Here is a 24,503-nt window from a genome sequence, read left to right on the forward strand (position 1 = left end):
TGCACCAGTACACATGCTGGGGGCTGCCCAGCTTGAAAGCAGCTTGGCAGAAAAGGACCTGGGGGTCCTGGTGGACACCAAGTTGAACATGAGCCAGCAATGTGCCCTTGCTGCAAACAAGGCTAATAGTATCCTGGGCTGCATTAGACAAAGTATTGCCAGCAGGTCGAGGGAGGTGATCCTTCCACTTTATTCAGCGCTGGTGAGGCCACACCTGGAGCCCTGTGTCCAGTTCTGGGCTCCCCAGTACAAGAGAGGCCTGGACATACTGGAGAGAGTCCAGAGAAGGGCCACGAAGATGATGAAGGGTCTGGAGCATCTCTCTTATGAGGAAACGCTGAGAGAGCTGGGACTGTTTAGCCAAGAGAAGAGAAGGCTCCGGGGGGGGGAGATCTCATCAATGTATATAAATACCTGAAGGGAGGGTGCAAAGAAGACGGAGCCAGGCTCTTTTCAGTGGTGCCCAGTGACAGGACAAGAAGCAATGGGCACAAAGTGAAATGCAGGAGGTTCTGTCTGAACATCAGGAAACACTTTTTTACTGTGAGGGTGACTGAAGGAGGTGAAGTAGAGCCTGTCCTTTCTAGAGCCTCTACACGACGACAGAGCTGCTCTATCAAGGCTTGAGTCTTTTCCCTTATCTCACCCAGTAACGATCCCAGTTCCTGTGAGTACCGTGACTCAAGCTGTTGTATCCGCTCCATACACCACTGCAGAGCTTCCGCAGCATCCTCTGCAGATGCACCTGCAGGGGCTTGGGGACCAGACATCTTCACCCAGTATTCCCAGTGGGGAAGATCTCTCCAAGCTAGTTGTCAGGGAAGGCCCAAGACAAGAGACAGAGACATAAGATTCGAAGGCTCTTGCAGGCAGTAGCTCGGAGAGGCTGAGCTCTGCCTGCTAGCCAGTTTTATTAGCTCTCCTGATAACACTCCAAGGGCAGCCGTAGACATAATATTTACAAAACATTGTCTCCTTTGTTTGGATAGCCCTGTAACCCTGACATCTTACTTTTTCCTTGTACTTGAAGTGAATTAGCAATGGCAAGACGTTCTGACACACTTACTTTTCTCCTGTATATAACTGATATATGTATATATGTATGTAGATTTTCACACTATGTACATGGAGGCTTTGTAAGGTAAACAGAGAATCTGGGCACGAATGTTTACTTAGTCCCTGCTGAATCCAAAGGAATGGATTTTGATAAATTTTAACAAGGGAAGAAACTTTGAAGTTTTTGCAATTTGGTGACAAGTTTATTGTGTTGTTTGATGTAAAATATAGTTCCAAAACTACTGTGAAATGCTGGTTTTAAACTCACTTGTAAAAACCAAGAGTAAGCACATTTAATAATTGATTAGAGCTGCATGAAGCTGTTCCCTAGAGATCAGGACACACAGAACATCAGGAAACACTTTTTTACTGTGAGGGTGACTGAGCACTGGCACAGGTTGCCCAAGGAGGTTGTGGACTCTCCCTCCTTGGAGATATTCAAAAGTTGACTGGACATGGTCCTGGGCAACTGGTTCTAGGTGGCCCTGTTTGAGCAGGGGTGTTGGACCAGATGACCTCCAGAGGTCCCTTCCAACCTCAACCATTCTATGATTCTATGATTTAATATCTGGAAAAAGGATTGTGTATGCTAGTGCCATTGTCAGGTAATATATACGCTATACATGCTCTTTGGATATGCTGATATCAATGGCTTTTAAATATTAATACCAGACTATTTATGGAAAGCATCTTATGTATGTGAACAAAAAGTTAGTGCTCATCTGTAATGGTTCTAAACTAATTTGGTTTTGCCCAGCTGGGCAATCAGGAAGAGATTTTTGTACCAGGAAGTATTTAAATGTTGGGAGAAGAATGTTTACTGTGCACGTTTTGCTTTTGATATGTTTAGTCTGATGCTTCCTTAGCTGAATAGTACAATACTGTATACAATCATTTATTGCAAAGATGCATGCATGAATTCATATTTTTAGAAGAACTTCAAGATACTTATAATGAAGTTTATGTGAAAATAAAATGTGTAGACAGTTGTAGGAGCTGAGGTGGTACTATGTTTTCAAAGTTCTGTGAAAAGCTGAACTCCCCTCTGAAACTGAAGGAAACAAAAGCAGAGTATTTAGGAAACAAGCAATATCAAATCATAAAAAGAAGCAGCTGTGACGTACTGGAGAAAGCAGTATCGGACATTGATGCTTGTGTAGTAATTAGCTGGTTTTCAGAGACCAATCCAGACTTACTCTTTGGGGAGGAAAGTTGCCTTTTAAAGATGTGAGAGGTGATGAAGCAATGTAATAAGGGCCTGGAAGAAAGTAGGTTATGGAGATGTGAGTCAGAAAATGAATTTGTGCAACTGCTTTGCTCCCTGAACAGCTAATAACCAGATAAAGTGCTAAGTTAGACTTAATATAGCACTTGAATATTCAAAATTGATTCCTCTGTGGAAATGCCTCTTCTTCCATAGAGATTCTTATTGTGATCTTTTTTGGTGTTAGCACTAGCTAGTGATGTCACGTAAACCCCTTGAACTCTGGTTAGTTTTTACTGACAGTTCTGGATATGCTTAAAGCTTGTCTGTGCTTGATAATTACTGAAGTGTGTGCTGCCTTTACAATAAGGACAGTAATACCTTTTCCACGTAGCCTGAAGTATAAATGATATCCAGAATTTTCCTTTTAATGAGTAATAACTTAGATGGAGGAGTTGACTTGCATTATGAAATAACCGACTGGCAGTAGCTTGCCTCCAGACCAATTATTTCTCTATTGACTCTTATCTGTCAGCAGATAATCCAAAAGGTGGTTTTCTAACCTACCAGGTGGTGACACCTTTAATGATATTATAGCTATGTTGCTAAGCAGCCTTTTTTTTTTATTTGGTTGGATGAAGTCAGGATTTCTAGTTTAATCGCGGCAGAGGGAAGGAGAGAGAGAGAAGCAACTGCTACTTAAGAAATCAGAGGTGCAAGCCACCACCTTCAACTCCCATTTTGAGAATGAGAGGGAGGTTAATATAATTAATGGAAAAACAATTTTCAGATAGTATAACCATAATACACTCTTAAGTTTACTGATGACAATGCCCTGTATTTGCTTCATCTTTCAAATAAATCTTGGGTGTAACCAACTTAAATAATACTACAGTAATTGCAACTCTAGGTGACAAAGTTGTGAATTAATATATTGGCATGGATTATGTAGGAAAATAGACTGCAACATTCCATTCTTACAGTGGTATTTAAATGCACTCCTAATCACTGCTTTAATTTGGTCATCAATTCAGAGGCAAAACCAAATACAGAAATCTAAAAGAATCGAGATGCATGGCTGTGCAAATAGATATTAGGGTCTTTTCCTGATTCTTTCTTTCTGACCTGCCTTTTTTTTTAATGAATTGAGCCTAAATCAGTATTTTCAGCCTTGTCCTAATCTGGCTCAAACATTTGAGATCCAATTGCCCATTTGCAGCTGGATAAGATGGAAACAGAGCTAGTATCCTGCGTGTTAGCAGCACGTTGGCCTATATTTTCTTACTAGCTTTCTTAAATGACTGAAAGGGAAGTATGGCAGAGAGGAAATATTGCAGTTTCTATACATTAGAACTTATGAGACATACAGGAAACCACAAGATAATTACTTTGCAACATTGGCAGGAAGCATGCTTCACACTTTAAATATCTTCATGTAGATTATCAAATCCCATAATTATATATGGGATTTTAAATGTAAGGTCTTCTGTGGAGATGGACAGGTGATTTTTGTCCATTGTCAGAAGCAAGTAAGTAATTTTTCACTGTAAGAGGACAAGTTGTGCTAGGTCAAAACTAAATTTAGTGTGTATATTGGCATGACATTTCTGAGCTGTAAGATCACATAGAATAGTATTAAAATCAAAAGATCATATGCCAAAAGCTAAGTTTTATTTAATAAACTGTGAACAGCTAACTGCATGCTTTAGCATTTCTTTACCTGAGCATGTGTGATTTTTGTATTGGCTAAGGGACCAATATTCTTTTGAGTTTTTGGTAGCAGACAATATACTTTAGAGGGAAAATTCTTAAGAAATTCTGGTAGTTTGTTGGGGTAAGAGGAAGAATAGACAACTCAAAGTTTAAAATTCATGTGGCACTTCTAAAAACGTACACAAATTTGGGAAAGCCTGGAGAAGAATGACCTTGTATGCAGGACTAAGCCTTCACAAATAAATTCTGGGAAATTGGAAACCTGTATAAAAAGTGTTACCTTTTGTTTTGAATGCATTGTCAAACAGTGGAGTCTAAATTCTAGGGTTTTTAATGAATCACTTCAAAAAATGTCTATGTTTTTGTGTAGTTTGAAAGAGAGAATACAATGGAAAATATAATTACTTATCCATTAATAGATAGTTGAACCGTCATTTAATAGTTATACGAAGGAAATAAATGGTGGAACTGGTTTTCTGCCGCTTCCTACAACTTTTATTTACTGTTTTTTTCTGTGGCATGAGAGAGACCTCGTTTTTATTGGAGGTTTCTCCACAGAGTAGGTGGCTTTGTAGAAATCCTTGTGAAATCACTGCTTCCTAATATTGAATAGGGCTTGCTTAAATGTTTGTGCGGTTCCTGGGCAGATGGGATGAAGTAGTTTAGTCCTGTCCAGTTTGAGGGGTTAGTGACAATGCAGAAGACTGCAGTACCAGGGAGCACGATCTAAACTGAACTTTGTATTAGAGAGTTAACATCTCTATAAATATGTTAACATAACTTATTCTGGGCATTACAGGGTTTTTTTGGGGGGGTGTTGGTGCAAGGAGTGGTATACGGAAGTATTAATGAAACAATTCTTGTGATCACTGTAACCTAGGCGAGTGAAAAGAGGTTTCAGAAGAAATCTGGTTCATTATTGTGTTTCGACATTGGGCCTCTGGGATACTGAAAATACTTAAAAACATACAACTATTTACTAACTCAGTATGTCAAGACCAGAAATGATTCATCCTAAATTGTCGAAATATTTGGTTGCCCCCCTGTTGTGGTTTAACCTCGGCCAGCAACTAAGCACCACGCAGCCACTCGCTCACCCCCCTCACAGTGGGATGGGGGGGAGAATCGGAAGGGTAAAGGTGAGAAAACTCATGGGTTGAGATGAAGACAGTTTAATAGGGAAAGCAAAAGCTGCGCGCGCAAGCAAAGCAAAATAAGGAAGGCCTTGACTCTGTGTAAGCACTGTTCAGCAATAACTAAAACGTCCCTGTGTTATCAACACTGTTTTCATCACAAATCCAAAACATAGCCCCATACTAGCTACTATGAAGAAAATTAACTCTATCCCAGTCAAAACCAGTACACCCCCATATTTTAAATTTAAAGAAACCAATGTGATATGTCAAGAATTAATTCTAGAACAGTTTTGTGTTTTGGTGACAGATGCTTTTCCCTGTTTCATGCCTGTATATTAAGAGGTATTGGATTGTACTAGAGACTTGGCTGGCAAAGCGGCCAAAAGAAGCTTATAGAAGTGATGATTGATTGGAAATTTTTTCGACCATTTTTTCTAGGGGTAGATGTTTTGTTTCGGTGCAGTAACCCACTAGTAGCTTTTTTAGGTTGGTAGTGTAGATACTCAGAAAAAAATTCCAAACAGGAAACTAGTCCATACATTTGTGTTTTAACAGAATTTTAATGTAAAAGGAGTAATACATTAGTTTAGTACTTGAGTTCCATGGTTAGAGTATATTGGCATTACATTGATGGCAATTCTGCTAGGCACAACTAAGCTAGCTTTAAATATATTTAATGTGCAGAAATATTTGTGCAGCTGCATTAGCAGATACCTCAGTGAAAGATGCAGAATTCATCTGTCAGATTGGGTAAATGTTCAAGTGGCAGCCCATGCTAAACTCCAGGCTTCTGTATCTGCATTGGTACTGACTGATCAACCTAACCTAGCCAGTGTAAAGCTAGAGGAGGAATGTCTGCGTGTGTCTCCCTCTTTCCTTTTGACTGCAATATAGACTATTCTTGGTTACCTCACAGTTGGCAATGCAGATAAATAGTTTCAGTATAGAGAACTCTCTTATTGTTTTAGCAGAACAGAACAATAAAGTTTTTAATTGCTTTACACTTTCAGGAAGATTCAATGACAGTATGTTTCTTAGAGGCAGCAGTTAGAAGACCTGCTGTACCACCTGCCCTCTATTTAATATTTTTGAAAGGCTATGGGATACTGGGTTAATTGATTGGTGGCTTTTCATGGTGATAGCCTGCACACACTGAACAGTTTCCAGTACATGAAGAGAAGTAGCAAAAGATTTTGTAAAACAAAAATGTTGAGGTTTTTTTTTTGTTTTGTTTTTTTTTTTTTTTCTAAAGACAGATTATCGGTCGCAACCTGCTAAACGTGAATTTAGGCTTAAAAATAGGGTTTGCAATACTTCTTGCAAAAGTAACTTTGACATTTGTGAAAACGCATTGTGTCGTAGGTCACATGTTCTGGTTACTAATTTTTTTTTTTTATTCTTGCTATACAGCTTGTTGCAAATAGTCACTAGTCACTGATTTCTGATTTCCATTACTTTGAAATTTGGAAAGGTGGCTTCTGTCAGAAAAAAATATTCAAAATTAGTGAATTAAATAGTTGATTGCAATTTTAAATGTAGCAGTTGCAGCTAGCATACTTGCAAAGGGATGAGTTTGTAAAATAACAAAGCACTTCATTGGCGGGAGGGGGTGCACGAGGATAGAGTGAAGATGGACAACATCGAGAGATGATCTATCATCTTAACAATAGCACGTGTCTAATTTAAACTACTCTGCTTATGCAGCTATTTGAAATTCATCATTGAGAACAACTGAATGACATTTTAAATCATTGTCTTTGTGCAACACACAAATATGTCAGCTTCTTTAATTTTTTATCTGTTGTAAACCTTTAAACAGTGCTGTACACGATCCTTTCTGTTGCAAAGGCAAGGTATTTAGGAAAATTAATGTGGTATAGGAAAAGTAAGGTATTTCTCAGTTGGGAAGCTGTCTGTCATCTGAAAAGCTGATTAAGTAACCTGATTTCATTAGTAGATTAGGAAACTTTACTGGCTACATTTGAAAAATGTCTTCATATGTAGTCATATCAATGGGATAGCAAAGGAAAGCAACAGACTTTCCTTAACTTGATTGAAGGCTGATCTAGGGAAAGTCAGTCGTCAGATCTTGAAATAATCTCTGGAAGCCTTAAACTATTTTTTTTTCCTGTCTACATACAATTAGAAATAATATAGAGGAGTTTATTTGGTTTTCAATTGTGAATCCAAAATTTCTATGTATTTTACTAGAAACTAAAATGTTTATAAGGGTGGGAGTCATCTTGCCTAACTTCTAAGTGTTTAAAAATCATCCTGATGTTCTTTTAATGGTCAGTGCAGAGAAACAGACCTTTCCAGAACACAGTCTGTATGACCTATTATGTGCCCATTTTTAGGATGAGATAAGTTTTCCTTTAGGGATACCTGTTCTTTCTGTTAACTATAAAGGGAGTTTAAGTTGATTACTGTAAACTTAAGAGTCAAGTTAGATGCTGTGGTTAGGCCACCCTAATGTGCGTATATGAGTACTTCTCTGCATATAGATGAAATACAGCAATGCATATGTTAAATGCGTGCTGCTTAATGAAGTGCAATATTGCATAATCACATGGTTTCTTGAGAGATTAACTGATGACAGTTCAAATGTTTTTATCAAATAGATACCCTAAAATAGATTTTCACATAATCTACATCTTAAAATACTTCCAATATTTTAAAAAGTACAAATATAAATTATTATGTTATTGTGCAGTGGAAAAAATGGGTACAGTTTACACTTGAAATCTTTTTTGTGTCTTCCTTTTTTGTTATTTAAAGCAAGTAATGTCTGGAATGATCTCCAAGTACTTTATTTAAATACAGACTTGATATTGCCTGCCATTTGAAAAAAAAAAATCAATTATAATGGGCTGCAGCTCATAGTAGTAAGAATTGATAGTGTATTATAAAAAAATTATCTTAATCCACTGTATAATTTTGGAACTAATTATGTTTAGAAAGGCACTAAAAAGGAGAATATTCAATAAACATTTTTAAAACAGCTTGATAACAGAGCAGATAACCTCTTAGATGTTCATATTTATGGCATTGAGGAAAGGACTTAAGATATAATACTGGACTATATAGTCTCTCTTTTTTATCAAAATAAGAACGGGATAGATTTTTCTTTCCTAGATAATACTAAATGTGCTGTTAGTTGATTACCTTTGATTGTTGAGAAATCTTGAACACATACGTGCAAAAGTAGAGAAACACAAGTTTCATCTTTTCATGCGTTTTTTGCTTAGTAAATAGTCACATAATAATCTAAGCAACAATCCCATGCCACTGGTCACTATTTCTTATAAGGCAGGTCTATGCTTCCTGTGAGGAGAAGTTTTCATATTTAAGAAATTTTATCCCATTATTGACAGAAGCGCTTCTTGGGGCATCCCATTCCCTGCTGTTTGTATGTATGCCCTGTGCTTCCTGCCCTCCCTCACCAAAACCAGCACAAAGTTACTTTATCTGATGTTTGAATATTTCTAAGTGACAGAGAGAATCTTTTGGTGTTTTTAAAGCAAAAAATATATTTTGTCTTTTCTGACATTTATTTACATATATAAAAATTCTTACAACTTCTCTGCTCTTATGCAAAGAGTTAAGTTTTTGCTGCTTCCACTAATCATGATGTCCTGAAAACTAAGAAAAGGAAATCTAATTGAAAGGATACAGATTTTGTAAAACTACCTGGAAGCTTTTGTAAGACTACTTGGGAAAGCTCAGCAGACATTTGAGAGAACAGCTTTTGCATTAAATGCTTATTGTGTGGGGTTTTTTGTTTGTTTCTAAACTGAAGGGCAACAAACCTCTCTGTTCTCACCTCATGTTTTCTAAAATGTCTTGCCTTTAATCAAGGAGGGAAGAAAAAATTCAATGTCTATGTTTTTCTTCAGAAAAAAAGAGAGACTTATGTGAGGAGGAGCACCTTTTCTACGTTTTCTACCTTTTCTACCTTTTTCTCCCCAAAGGAACAAAAAGTTGTGTATGCTATATACACAGTATACATATATATGTACTATATATACGTATTTGTGTGTATGGATGTATGCATGTGTACAAATGTGCATTCACATATAGTTAAGTCAAGACTGAGGAAGTATTTTAACTGAGATTATTTCAGCAACAAGCATGCAGTGACTTGAATGGTGCTATATTTTTGCCTTTGCACTCTGGATTCTTGCAGTGAAGAATCTTGAATACACCCACTTGGGGTTGTGCATTCTGACAGAACATGTATAACTCCACTGTGGTTAAAAATTTATTTATTCACTTCCCTGCATTCACTGTTGTGTAGTTTGATGAAATATTTTTCATCTAGCTTGATATTTTACATTGAAGATACAATTGTCTTATTTTTGGTTTGATGTAACTTCTGTACGTTCTTACAAGTATGTAAAATTTACATTTAAACTTTGGTTTAATTATTCTCGGGTCGATAGTGAATACCATTGCATTTGGCTATCAGTAAGCCTAAATGAAAACAAAATTATATTCCAGAACAGCGTATTCCTTACTACCCATTATGTGACTGTGTGCCTGTGCTTATTAAACTCCCACAATACTGTAAAGCATAATTAACCTCAAATTGGCCAAACACACGTTACTTTTTAAAGCATTTGCGTATCTTAGTGTAGATGACCAAAATACAGCTTTATAATTTATAAATACAGTTATTTTACAAACTTGATTTTCCTTGACGTTTTTCTTGTATAGTAAGATACTGTTTTCGTTGACCACCCATTATTTCATAGTAGAGGATGGAGGTGAAAGATCAGTCTGTGTCACCTTTGGCTGCTTCTTCTTTGTGAAAGCAATGGCAATCCTGATTGTGACAGAAAGCTATCTAGAGTTTGGACTCGAATCAGGTAACTCCTTTCTTCAGGGTTTGCAACAGCTCTAGTGATTACATTACTTGAAAAATTAATTTTAAGCGTTTTAGGTGGTTTTGAGAATATCTGTATTTAAATGAACACTATATGTAATACACTTTTAGGAAATCTTGCTTTGGAATGTCGATTCTGAAGGATATCCTGTATATTTTCCTTGCTTTGTTTTAAATAGTGTAGTCTTTACCTAGGTTGTTTGCTTTGTTAATTATATCTACTTTCCAGTTTTATTTTTAACCCAGTGTTGTGCTTTGACCCCAGTCGGCAACTAAGCACCACACAGCCGCTCGCTCACCCTCCCCCCACCCCCCACGGTGGGATGGGGGAGACAATCGGGGAAAAAAAAAAGTAAAACCCGCGGGTTGAGATAAAGACAGTTTAATAGGACAGCAGAGGAAGAGGAAATAACAGTAATGATAATATGCACAATGCAATTGCTCACCACCCGCTGACCGATGCCCAGCCCGTCCCGGAGCAGCGATCGCTGCCCCCCGGCCACCTCCCCCAGCTTATGTACTGAGCATGACGTCATATGGTATGGAATAGCCCTTTGGCCAGTCTGGGTCAGCTGTCCTGGCTGTGCCCCCTCCCAGCTTCTTGTGCACCTGGCAGAGCACGGGAAGCTGAAAAGTCCTTGACTAGTGTAAGCACTGCTTAGCAACAACTAAAACATCAGTGTGTTATCATCATTATTCTCATCCTAAATCCAAAACACAGCACTATACCAGCTACTAGGAAGAAAATTAACTCTATCCCAGCTGAAACCAGGGCACCCATTTTGCCTTGCATAGTAAAGTGAAGCTCCTCTACTGAAAAAAAGTTACTTACCTTCTTAAAAATGAATGTTTTGTTCATGTTCATGAAATGTACAAATATCAGAGATGTTTTCAAAGACTGTTTGTGTTAATAACTGAGTTCTATTGCATCGTGGCATACTAATTAGCACATGAAAGAGCTATGCTAGACATAATTTGTTGATAATAATAATAATAATAATGCTAGACAAATTTTGTTTAAAATATGTCCTGTTACCTAGCATTTTATTTCAAAAAAAAGAGATTTTATATTTGTGCTGTGCTAAAATACATATAATTTATGTCTCTGCAGGATTCTCAAATTTTTCAGAAAGTGCTATGCAGTTTCTCGAAAAGCAGGGTTTGGAATCCCAGTAAGTTTCTGGAAATACATTGGTTTTCATTATGTTGGATTTATAACTGAACCACTTGGATTTTCTTAGCAAGCTTTTGTCTTGCATGCTTTGCTCTTATACGCACTTATAATCTCTGTATTAATGTGAAGAGGTGGATTAATGAAAATAATCCATCAATATTTACAAAGTAACTTAAGTTGCATTTGTGTATTCCCTTTTTATTCCAAAATTGTTCCAGTCCATAAAATATAGTTAAAAACTATAAAAGTCTTTCTCATGGTAATTCTTAAACAGTCCCTTCAGCTTTGAAAAGATTGCTTGAAACAGGAGATAAGTATTTTTTGCAGTTCCTGTGGTATGCAGGAAGATGAGAGTGCAAAAGCTACAGATGGAGCCTGCAATAAAGTTGGAATTAGGAGTAAATTTTGGCTTTCAGTCATGTTTTCAGGCTATAATAGTATTTTCCTCTTAGGCAAATACATCTGCTTGCTACAGTACATCCAAGTTTTGTATAGACTGACAAAGGAATGTTTGATAGCTTGTGATGCTACTTATATATACAGTCACTGTCATAGACAGCCTCTGTATATTGTAAATGGAATTCTGTTACAATCCTTGTCTTAAACACGTGATCCAAAATGCTTGTATGGGGTATGTCATCACTGTGGGAATACAAATTTGAATTTCTTGTTTGGAAATTCTCAAGTATTATACAAGAATTATAGATTGTTTTTTTATTTGTGAGGAAAAGAAGTTTCAAATATATACTTAGAATAATGCGTCACTTATAGATATGGATATTTAATGAGAAAGAAACCCTTCAACTGAATCCCATGTGTTTCTTAACCTTTCTTTGCTCTGTTTTTCATAAACTATTCCAAATTTACTAATATCATGGTTTATCCCCAGCCAGCAACTAAGCACCACACAGCCACTCGCTCACTTCCCCCACCCACGGTGGGATGGGGGAGAGAATTGGAAGGGTAAAAGGGAGAAAACTCGTGGGTTGAGATAAGAACAGTTTAATAATTGAAGTAAAATGAAATAGAATAGTAGTAGTAATAATAATAATTATATAATAATACAATAATAATATACAAAGCAAGAGATACACTGTACAATTGCTTACCACCTGCCGACCGATGCCCAGCCCGTCCCGGAGCAGCGATCGCTGCCCCCCGGCCACCTCCCCCAGCTTATGTACTGAGCATGATGTCAGATGGTATGGAATAGCCCTTTGGCCAGTCTGGGTCAGCTGTCCTGGCTGTGCCCCCTCCCAGCTTCTTGTGCACCTGGCAGAGCACAGGAAGCTGAAAAGTCCTTGACTGGTGTGAGCACTACTTAGCAACAACTAAAACATCAGTGTGTTATCAACATTATTCTCATCCTAAATCCAAAACACAGCACTATACCAGCTACTAGGAAGAAAATTAACTCTATCCCAGCTGAAACCAGGACAACTAATTTCTGTGTTAATTTTTCTGTTTGTGTCCATTTCCTTTTAAACATTCACAGTGCTTTGGCTGTTTACAGCAGTGATTGAGTTGATGATGGTGTCTCTTGGTAGTTTGAATGGCATAACATAAAAATAAAAATAAAAGTAAAAATTTGCCTTTGACCAGTTAAACTTACGATGTATCTGTTCTTCTATTAAAAGTATAATCATCGAATTCATTCCACTAGCTATTTTTATTGAATAACTTGTTAATCGCAATATAAAATTATTCTTTTTTGTTTTTTTTTTTTCTCTGCTAACAAATTTAACATTTTGTAGGAAGTAGCTTTAGTTTTGGTTTTCTTATATTGAAGAGCTTTTTATTCTTTTTATTAAAGAAATAGGTGACTTGCTTGTTTTTTATTTTAATTTGATTAAATGTTAGATACTGTTGATTTGAAAGTAGTCTCTGATTTCCCCCCCCCCCCCCCCGGCTTATTTCCTTTCTTTTCTTTTAGGGGTCCTGTGTCTAAACTAACCTTCAAATTGTTCCTGGCTGTTCTGTGTTCACTTATTGGTGCTTTTTTGACATTCCCTGGCTTGCGACTGGCTCAAATGCATCTGGATGCTCTGAATTTAGCAAAAGAAAAAATAACACAGTAAGAGAAAATATATACACATAGGTATATGCTACTCAGTCTTAAATCTCAGTTCAATGTCTGAAAATAAACAAACTATTCCAGTAAGAAGGCAGTGACTAAGACTTCTGTTGCTGCCTGCTTTTCATATCTCCAGCAGACTTGTGACCTGCCTCTTTGTGCTCAACCTGCCCTCTGCTGATCTATTACATTCTTTGCCTCGAAAGTGAAATCCGAGTTAAAGAAGCATTCCTTTTCTTTCCTCGTGTGAGAGATCCACCATGAATGTTTCTACTTCCTGTTTCCTTTCCCCCATATCTTTTTGGAAATTCAAATAGCTGTCTGGAAGAAGAGGTGCAGCCACAGACTTTTATTTTTTTCTTTTTTTTCTAAATGGGCCTTTGTTAATAAGATTAGGTTAAGATACAAAGAAAAAACAGAAAGTGAAGAAATAGCTTCAGAAAGGCATTCAATTTGAAACACATTAAAAGGGAATCTAAAACTCAGTGAAACCTTCTGTTAATAAATATTGAATTTAGAGTAACATATAGGAAGTGCATTCAATTATTAAAGCTTTTGTGGCTTTAAAATGAAAAGTAAATTAAAATTGTCCTTTTCAGTATGTCAGTATTTCTTACATTATGATGACCCAGAATATATAATAAGGCTCAGAGGTTAATACCAGTTTAAAAGAACATTTTCATTTTCAGCTGTTCTTGAGTTTGGATGTAAAATGTTCTCTTATATTTAACTATTTCTCTTCATCATTCTCTGGTTGAGGGAACAACTCCAAATGTCTTTCATAGATCATAACCTCTGAATATTTAATGCATGTTAATGACACAAATTCTGCAGTATAGGCCATTGTGAACATTTAGTCTGGCCACTTTCATAAGAGAACCATTAGATTTTCTGATATGTAAATTATTTATGCTCAAACTGAAGTGTATTTTTTTCCAAAAAATACCCCGTTTAAAAAATTAAACTATGTTTAAAAGTGGATCCTTTACTCTTGGTAAATTGTTAACTAATTACTTTGTATTAGACTTGCACTCTCATTGTAGTTGAATGCATCCCATTACAGCTGCAAGCTATTGACTTTTGTTGTATCATCTGCTATTAAGTTTCAGTCTATGTGTAGACTGTGATCAAGTCACCTCTTAAACTGCTGAGTTTTTAATGTTATGGTTTTCAATATTTTAAAATTTCTTGTGCCTTTTCTGTAACTATCCTCTAATTTTCCAACGTCTGTCTTGATCTGTGGACATGAGATCTTAGGCAGAAATATAAAATCTCTGAAACAGGACTTCATTAATCAAGAACTAAGAGGGTAATTAATATCCACTGGTATGGGGTTATGAAAAAAATAAATCTTGTCTAACTTGATGTTTAGGGGATATTAGAACTGATTATTAAAGATAACATTGTGCAGCACCTAGCAAATTCTTTTTAAAGGTCTACCAATACTTTGACTATTAAACTGGAACAATATAGAAATAACATTAAATGGATTAAAACTTGGTCAGATATCAATGTAGTTAGGTAATGCAATTATAAACAAAGAATCATTGCCGAGTGATTGTTTCTAATGGGCTCTGAAAAGATCAGTATTTGCCCTTAGTGGTGTGTTTTTGTCAATGAGTAGATCATTACTGACTGTTTGCAGCTGTTTGACAGTGACTAAAGGGGAGCAGTAATTGAGGATGACATGTCATTGATACAAAGCTGTTTAATTTGGGTGTGGGGAAAACAATGCCTTTCCATATAAGGTAAGTATAAGGTCATACATTTGTAAAAGAAAAAAGATACAAGCCATAATTACAGAATGGGAGACTTATAGGGAGCAGTGACTTAAAATAAAAAAAAAAACTTGAGATTAGGCAAATGATGAATTGCCACTTCAGTAATGTGGTCAAAATTATTAACGTGAATCTTGCATATATAAATAGGGAATAAGTTTTTGGATAAAATAGAATTAAAATAATCTGGTGTCAGTTTTAATTTCGATCGCCTGTTTGGTTTTCCTTTAGCAGCATCCTTCCCCGTATATATTTTGGAGTTCTCTTTTAATCAATTTGTACCATTTTCCTACACAGAGCCTGCTTCAAGAGTCTTTCAGCCTTTCTACCTCTACTCAAATAAACACAAAGTGGTTCTTGCCACTCTTTGGCACATTCCAGTCCACTAATCCAATAGGCTGTCTTAAATAAGTAGAAGCTCATTTCACAAGTTACCAAAATGCTTTGGACTGCTCCTCAAGGTTCCTAAGTAAAAATCTTCATTAAAATGGATGATCTGGCCTGTGAAAAGTGTTTCTCCTGGTCTGTACAGATAACAGAAATTAATCTGAGTACATTTTTAATAAAGCAAAAAAAATATTCACTAATATAGCAGCATATTTTCCATAATTATCCATCTAAGATACTCACCCTCTAGATTAAAACAGTAATGGCTACTGCAGTTTGGTATTATGCCATCGTATGGAAATTTTCAACAACTGTCTTTTACTATAGTGTGGTATAATGCACGTAGTTCCTTTGGTTAGTTTGTTCGAATATCTAAAAAACTTGATTTATTCCAAAGAGCACTTTTTTCAACCACAACCAGTGTGATTTCACAGTATGTAATATTACTGTTTTGTTGAGACTTAAGTCATACTTATAAACAAAGGGAAGCAATTCTCTTATTTACCTTCCCCCCCCCCCCATTTTAAAATTTGTATTACTCTTCTGTAATCTGTACCACCAGTTTCAACAGTATGGTAACTGTATTTAATAACCCACTCCCTTTTTTTTTTCCTCTTCCAGAACATTGCTACATATAAACTTCTTGGCTCCTTTACTTATGGTTCTACTTTGGGTAAAACCAATCACTAAGGACTACATTATGAACCCACCTTTGGGCAAAGAGAGCGTACCTTTGTAAGATTCCCTTTAAAAATTCTTTCTGGGGTATTGAGGATAAAACTTTAAGTCTAAGTAGTGCCCTGTAAAAGTCATAGCAACATGGAAAACTTAAAATTGTGGCTGTGACTAGCATCTGTCATGAAAGGTATCATAGAAGTTCCAACTGAGCTGTAAAGGGCTTCTGTTGTTTAGGAAGAATGAGAATCAGTCACAGAGTGTTGAATCTGATGAAGAATGGTAAAAGGCAGTGGTTCCCAAGAGCTGCTATCTTCTGGCATCTCTGTGTCAGAGTTCTGTGTTGTTCTTCCTAGGGACAGAATACCACTTCATTGCCAGCTTCTAATACCTTGCATCTTTCTTACTTATTGGTGTAAGAGAGAAGTGATTTCACTGAAGACAATTGAGATAGATAGATAGATACATTGTATGAGAACTGACGTAAGGTTCTTAGTGCTATGAGACTTGTCTTAAAATCTGTGTGTAGATGAAGTCCATATGAAATTTGATAGCTGAAATATTTAAAAGCCTAAAAAGGGAAAGAATTTTCTGGAAGAATTGTATTTGAAATCAATATTGTATAAGTAGCATAGGTGATTGTCATTGTCACTTTATTAACAGATAATTCAAAATACTATTCTAATAGAGTGGAAACTGATATGATTTGCTGTCACTTTTATTGCTTTCTAGATCTAAAAGATGCTTCTAAGATAACTGTGGTCACTGAGCTATTGCATAAAACATTGCAAATATATAATTTTTGTGTTTCTGTTTTACTCTTCAGTAAATCTTAATGAGAGTTGTGCTATAGCAGTGTATCTAAGGCAGTTGAAGTTGTTATCTAGAAGTATGTATCTCAAAACTTAGAATTGTCTGAAAGAGCCTGCTTTTTATTGTTCTGTCTTTATTACTCAGAATTCGAGCATTTAAGAGTTGTTCTTGTTTGCAGACAGATGGGTACTAATTTGGCTCTAATGCTGTTATAGGGCTACCAAGAAGTAGCAGTGTGGTGGGTTGACCTTGGCTAGCCACCAGGTGCCCACCAAGCCACTCTATCACTCCCCCTCCTCAGCTGGACAGGGGAGAGAAAAAATATAATGAAAGGCTCGTGGGTCGAGATAAGGACAGGGAGATCACTCAGCATTTATCGTCACAGGAAAAGCAGACTGGATTCGGGGAAATTAATTTAATTTATTGCCAATCAAAAGTCAGAGTAGGGTAATGAGAAATAAAACCAAATATTAAGACACCTTCCCTCCATCCCTCCCTTCTTCCCAGGCTCAACTTCACTCCCGATTTCTCTAACTCCTCCCCCCTCCAAGCAGCACAGGGGGACAGGGAATGAGGGTTGCAGTCAGTTCATCACACGTTATCTCTGCTGCTCCTTCCTCCTCACACTCTTCCCCTGCTCCAGCGTGGGGTCCCACCCACAGGAGACAATCCTCCATGAACTTTTCCAACGTGCGTCCTTCCCACGGGTTGCAGTTTTTCAAGAACTGCTCCAGTATGGGTCCCACATGGGGCCACACGTCCTGCCAGGAGCCTGCTCCAGCATGGGCTCTCCATGGGGTCAGATCTTCCTTCAGGGCACATCCACCTGCTATGGCATGGGGTCCTCCAAGGGCTGCAGGGTGGATATCTGCTCCTCTGTGGACCTCCATGGGCTGCAGGGGGACAGCCTGCCTCACTATGGTCTTCACCATGGGCTGCAGGGGAATCTCTGCTCCGGCGCCTGGAGCACCTCCTCCCCCTCCTTCTTCACTGACCTTGGTGTCTGCATAGTTATTTCTCTCACATATTCTCACTCCTCTCTTCCGGCTGCTGTTGTGCGGCAGTTTTTTCCCCTTCTTAAATATGTTATCACAGAGGCGCTAGCACCGTCGCTGATTGGCTCAGCTTTGGCCAGCAGTGGGTCCATCTTGGAGCCAGCTGGAACTGGCTCTTTCTGACATAGGGACAGCTTCTGGGGTCTTCTCACAGAAGCCACCCCTGTAGCCCCCCCCCAAAACCTTGCCACGCAAACCCAGTACAAGCAGTAAAGAGAACAGGGGGGAGAAGTGAATATTACTTGCACATGAACTCTTTAACTGTGGATTGTATGTAACTTTTTAACAATATGCTTAAAGATTTCTTTACAGATGATACAAACAAATAACTCTGTAGCGGTAGGTGACCTTTGGAAAACAACATTACAGTTTTTATCCACAGAATGTCAGAAGATACATTTGACACCATGCGGTTGTGGATTATAATCCTTTTGTGTGCTTTACGTTTGGCTATGATGCGCAGTCACTTACAGGCCTATCTGAATTTAGCCCAGAAATGTATGGATCGGATGAAAAATGAAGCTGGCAGAATAAGTACAATTGATTTACAAAAAATGGTAAGTATAATGGCACTAAGGTTACGTATATTTGGGCGCTCTGTCTGTGCAAATTTTTTTCATAGAAAAACATAAATGTCTAGTTTTCTTGTCTTCCTTGGCACCAGAACTGAAATTTGAATGAAGCTTCCTAAATTATATTCTTTATAAAAACAGCACCATTACAGCAAAATTCTGCAACCCAAAATATGCAAAGATGCATCATCCGTATTATTCAGATGCTTTGTCTTAAGTTGTTCCTCCGTTGTTCTAAGAGATCCCATCATGAAGTTTTCTTTACAAATATCTTGGCAAGCCTTATGTTTATCTTGATGAGTGTTTCTGTTCAGCATGAATTGAACCTGGGGAGTGTATAGGGTAAGTGGTGATTTCTTAGCTACAGCATGGAAAAAAAAGTCAGATTTAGATAGAAGGGCAAAATATTGTTACCTAATCCCGACTGTAATTTTTAATTTGAGGAAAAATTTAAGATAGGATGGTTATATTTTGGGATAAAATAAGACATGTTTAGTTCTGTAAGACCACTCTCAAATGCAGTAGCCTAGATATAAAACCATCTGCCCATCTTGTTACTGTGGCAAGTGATAAAAGGGAAAGATTTCCTTGATTTTTTTTATTTTTAAGAGAAGTAATTAAAAAATGTCAACAATCAGAGGAAATGGATAGATAGAAATTTGTAAGCTTGATATAGAGTGGTGTTGCGTGTTTCCTGCACAATGAACTTATTTCTAGTGTTGCATGATAGTGCTGCCTGATAATCTTGCTGAGTCAGGGTGTATTCCAGAAGGAATATTGAAGTATGCCACAGGACAAAGCTTCCTCTCTGTTTTTAGATAATCACTACTATAATCTTGTCTTTGTTATTTCAAATATGTAGTTACAAACCAAGTGACTGGCCTTGGACTTCAGAAAAAAGGTTGGGAAATACAACTAGCAGCAATTGTTTATGACAGAACTGTTCTAGTTGTGAATGCATAATTTTAGTTTTGGAAGCTTTCATCTTATTGATAAAATAATAATGCCTTCTGTATGTGATGTTTCCTAAATCCATTTATGCAGTACTTTGAATATCTTCTCGTTAAGAAGCTCAGGGCCACTAAATATAGTCCTATCTGGTTTTACTAGCCATGCCTGCTTTCTTTTCTTCTGGTGCTTTTGCCAGTAAAGTCTTTCCTCTCTGTCTTCCTACAATGATAATTACTTTTTTTTATTTGCTCTTTTCATCATATGCCATCAATTATCTTAAAATATTTTTTCTCATGCTTTTTCTTCTGTCAATGTTTTACTGCTTTTTTTCTCATGTTAGTTTCTTGATGCTTGATCATCTCAAAGCCCGTTGAGGTTTTAAAGCTATTTAAAAAAATGTCAGGGCTGCCTTAATCTTTTTTTACCACCCTGTATTCTGTTCTAAAATCTAGATTATTTTACTGTTTGCTTGCTATTGATTTTATGACTTTTTTTCCTTCTTCATTTGATCTATTAGGTCAGTAGTTTATGTAAAACATGTAATGTAACAATCTTGAGAAAGCTGGAACAGATTGGGAGCAGGGGGAGGGATAAATCTGAGTGGTTTTCAATGAACCTGAATGTGTACCTGAAATAAAGATCATTTAAATGCTTTGTTATTGATGAACTGCTAATGAAAATCCCTCTTGTCATTGTTTTTGAAGTACTGGTGTTTTCCATTTGGAGATCTTACAACTATCTCACTTTGAAAAGGGACTGCAATATTAACCAAGGTTTCATTTACTTTTGATCAGGCTTTGGACTGTTTCTACAGTCACAGTACTTCATTTTCAAAATGGGATTTAGTTTGTGAATCATATATTTAGCTTTGAGATGGCTTACAAAATTCTAGTGTTTTCAAATATGAGTATTTGAATTATAGCATTCAATTTGCATAAGCAAAATTAATCTTGTTTATGTTAACAGAACCGCTACTTTTAACTCTTTTCTTTCAGCTATCTATTTCCTCTCAGGATTGTAAGTGTCCTGAAACTAGAATTCATTATAGAGATCACTTCTTTATTACGTCTTTTGAAGACAATATTTCACATACCAAAACATGCTATAAAACTTTTAAAATAGCTTTTTTGCATAAGAACTGGGGTTTTTTATTAATTGCTTGTTTTTCCTAAGCATATATATAAAGGTTTGCTTTGATCACCCAGAACTCATGAATTACTTTTTTCTGTTTTCCCAGGTGGCTCGGGTATTCTATTATCTTTGTGTAATTGCACTGCAGTATGTTGCACCATTGGTAATGATCCTTCACGCAACTCTGCTTTTGAAAACACTAGGTAGGCAAAATTTGATGAACAAAACTGTGTTCTATTCTATATAGGGCATTTATATTTTCAGTCTACTAAAGAAAATTAGAATCTAGTCCAACCTTCCTGCTCAAGCAGAGTCAGCTACAGCAGGTTGTCCAGGACCGTGTCCAGTCAGGTTTTGAGTATCTCCAAGGAGGGAGAATCCACAACCTTTCTGGGCAACCTGTTCCAGTGTTTGACCACCCTCACAGTAAAAAAGTGTTTTCTTGTGTTCAGATGGAATTTCCTGTGTTTTAATTTGTGCCCATTGCCTCTTGTCCCATCAGTAGGCAGTACTGAGAAGAGCCTGGCTCCCTCTTCTTCATTCCCTCCCATCAGGTATTTATATACATCGATGAGATCCCCCCTGAGCCTTCTCTTCTCCAGGCTGAACAGTCCCAGCTCTCTCAGCCTCTCCTCATATGAATGATGCTCCAGTCCCTTCATCATCTTTTTGGCCCTGCGCTGGACTCTCTCCAGTATGTCCATGTACTGGGGAACCCAGAACTGGACACAGGACTTCAGGTGTGGCCTCACCAGTGCTGAGTACAGAGGAAGGCTCACCTCTCTTGACCTGCTGGCAAACAGATGATAAATAGCTTTTAAGCTGTGCTCTTCTCTTGCTGCTTTTGACATCTTTCAACAATGAGCTGTATAAAGCATTGCTGATTTAACCTTATGAATATCTGTAAAATTTTTTTTCAATATTTCAAACTTCAGTGGACTTTTTGAACAGAAATTGTAAGATGTGGGGTTTATTTCATTATTGGGAGATCTGAAGTCACTGGGTTTTTTTCTTTCTTTTGAGGGATGTCTTTCACAGCCTACCATGCAGTGGCAGCATTCATTTTGCCAAATGTGAACAGAAAGAAATAGGCATTATTAGTCTATGATTCATTCCATCCTAAAATAGACATCTACATCTGGTGAGATGAATCACACCCAGCACTGACAGAGTCCCAAGGCAATTGATTCACATGTAAAAGTTAGGATGTCAAAAGGTAAGGTGAATCCTACCCTGATAGCTTACTAGTAGTATCAGGAAGCCATGTGGATGAACACAGTTAGCATTTACTAATTTATAAGTAAAATTTTGCAGGTTTTTTTGTTTGACAAATATATATATAAGATGATCTATAGAGTTGCTAGAAATAAATAACAGAACTTAAAATCTAATTCTACAAATATCTTATGTGTTACTCTATGTGTTACTCTGTTTTTTAACAGGTAATTATTCTTGGGGCATCTACCCAGAATCTAATTCTGACACTGCAGTAGAAAACAATCCGCTTCCCAGTTCAGTTTATTCTGAGTCCCCATCTGTTGATGGAAAGATGAAAGTAACTGTAGTGCAAATAACAATGGCTTTGGGAAGCCTAAAGAATATTTTCACTCCTCTCCTATTCCGAGGACTCTTGTCTTTCCTCACCTGGTGGATTGCTGCTTGCCTCTTTTCCACAAGCCTCTTTGGGCTTTTCTATCACCAGTACCTGACTGTGGCATAAACCGATCAACTGACAAAGCAAGTATGCGGTCAAATTCTAGATACAAACCCAAGTACCCAAGAGGAGATGAAGAAAAAACTATATATGAAGAAAAAAACATATCAGCATTTATTCTTAAACACTTATTCTGTGTTCTCAGGGTGAATATTCTTATAATGTTTAAAATTGCAGCTGGGTTTGTTGCTTTTTGTTACTGAAATGATAGGTAACTAATTGAATTATGGTACTGGGATTTATTGACATTATTGTGTGGTGGGTATTGGTGGGCATGTTGAAAAGATAACACCTCAGAGTATATTTGTCTCCATAAACAGCAGGCCACCCTCAAAATTTTGTATTTTAAGAATCAAGAGTCAGTGACTGAACTATGTCAGTAAGGTACCGGATATGCTAATGGTGGCTGCCTAGTAAGTAAAATCTTGAAACAGCCATACAATGGAACAGTAGGGGTATTTTAAAAAATTGTTGGATAGCTGTTGATCATTTTTCTCCATGAAAAATGAAATAATCCAACAGGGTAAAAGAGATGATACTGTATATTACAGTAAAGGAAGTTGTATACAATTTAAATTTAACATAGGAATAGATGTGTGAACCTGGCAGGTATTGCTGTCTAAATATATGCATGAATGCTTATGCAGTAAGAAGGGTGTTATAAATATTATTTCAGTCCCTGCAGTCATTTTGAGGTAATGGCCATGTGGGACATTTGGGTCTTTTAAATTTCTTCTTTTCAGGTAATGGATAAATTCCATTGAATTCACAATATAATTGAAGTATATTAATGACAGCAATCAATCATTTCAAAACAAAACAGTTTAATCCTGCTGATTGAGTGTATGTATCTGTATAATGTACATATAAAAATATATTATATTAAATATATAATATATATGAAAACTATTAAATATTGAATCTTTATTTTAAATTGCTGAATGTATGTTACAAGGCAGTGGGACAGGGATATATGTGTATCTAGTAATTTCAAGATCCCTTTTGAAATTAAAATTATTTTTTTTAAAGTTCACTTGAAAGGGCTATTTGTTTTTGGTGCCTCTATAAAGGTACTTACCTATATTAAAAAAATGTTAATCTTGATGTTTCTGCTCTCAGATCATCATCTTTTGCCAGTCTAATCTGTGTTAACTTGACCATATAGTAATAACTAATAACTTTTGACTTCAGAAATAGATTTTCTGTATAATAAAGCAGATACAGTAAGGAGGAGCAAAGCATTAACTTTACAAGTTTTATTTAGTTGGAAGGATAGATCCTAAGTATAAAAACATTGTTAAGCAAACTAGAATGACATTTTTTCATGATTCATGTAATCAGAAAACAGGAATGGGAATTTATATGCGGTAGCTTTTTTCAAAAGTTAATATTACACTGTAAAGAGAGTTCTCAGTGTTTAACTAATATTAGCTATTTTTATGTTACTGTTTTTTTACTCTTGAATTTCTGTAAAGCTTTGGCATATAATAAGAATTTATAAATGGAAAAGCTTAACAAATATTTAATCCATTGCAAACTACCATATGGGAAAGCAAACTGCCAGTGAATGCAGAAAATTAAAGATTTAAGTTGGTGATAAACCATCTTGCTACACTGAATGTTTTTAAAGTTATTTATTAGTTTATTAAGTTGCACTTCCTGATACAAGGAAAAGATGTATATACATCAGCTTGTACCTTCTGCGTGCATTTGGGATATCTGAGAACACCTTGCATGATTCTAGCAGTTTCATTGCAGTATAGTATTTCAGTGCTACTGGTACTGTAAGCTTTGTTTTTTCACACCACCTTTTTGTAACTAATGGTGACAAACGCTCAACTGTGTGAATTGGTCTAAAGAACAGGTCTTGAAACATTCCTAGGAAATGTCATTCAGAATAATAGAATGTCAAAATATGACAGGTCCAGCAATACTGGACCCACTTTCTGTTAGTTTGAAATATGTGATTAGTAATGGAATTAATAAGGCCAGCTTTTAAGTTACAGTTAAATTATAGTTAGATATCCATGTTTAATGTTTCATACAGGAAAATAAAACAACATGGTGCAGTTTCTTGTGAACTTGGCCCAAGAAGCTCATTAGATAGATAGATTAGATGTAACCTATTATTGCAATCTGAAGGATAGAAATGAACTTTGGATACTGGAGAAAGCTTCAAAATAAT

The 24,503-nt window shown here is 36.6% G+C and overlaps 1 protein-coding gene across 1 annotated transcript in view; it reads left to right on the forward strand.

Annotated features, from left to right (window-relative positions):
• Window positions 1-22,324, forward strand: part of LOC309601530 (transmembrane protein 161B-like) — a gene marked incomplete at its 3' end in the record, with an annotated part of 70,857 nt that extends 48,533 nt beyond the window's left edge. The window contains exons 6-12 of the mRNA XM_082334575.1: window positions 9,826-9,977; window positions 11,106-11,166; window positions 13,102-13,242; window positions 16,029-16,142; window positions 18,333-18,507; window positions 20,711-20,807; window positions 22,047-22,324. Coding sequence (XP_082190701.1) covers window positions 9,826-9,977; window positions 11,106-11,166; window positions 13,102-13,242; window positions 16,029-16,142; window positions 18,333-18,507; window positions 20,711-20,807; window positions 22,047-22,324 — 1,018 coding nt within the window. The remainder of the gene's footprint in view (window positions 1-9,825; window positions 9,978-11,105; window positions 11,167-13,101; window positions 13,243-16,028; window positions 16,143-18,332; window positions 18,508-20,710; window positions 20,808-22,046) is intronic.
• Between the last annotated feature and the right edge of the window lie 2,179 nt (window positions 22,325-24,503).

This window comes from Platalea leucorodia (genome assembly GCF_965183815.1).
Source record: "Platalea leucorodia genome assembly, chromosome: W".
Taxonomy (NCBI): Eukaryota; Metazoa; Chordata; class Aves; order Pelecaniformes; family Threskiornithidae; genus Platalea; species Platalea leucorodia.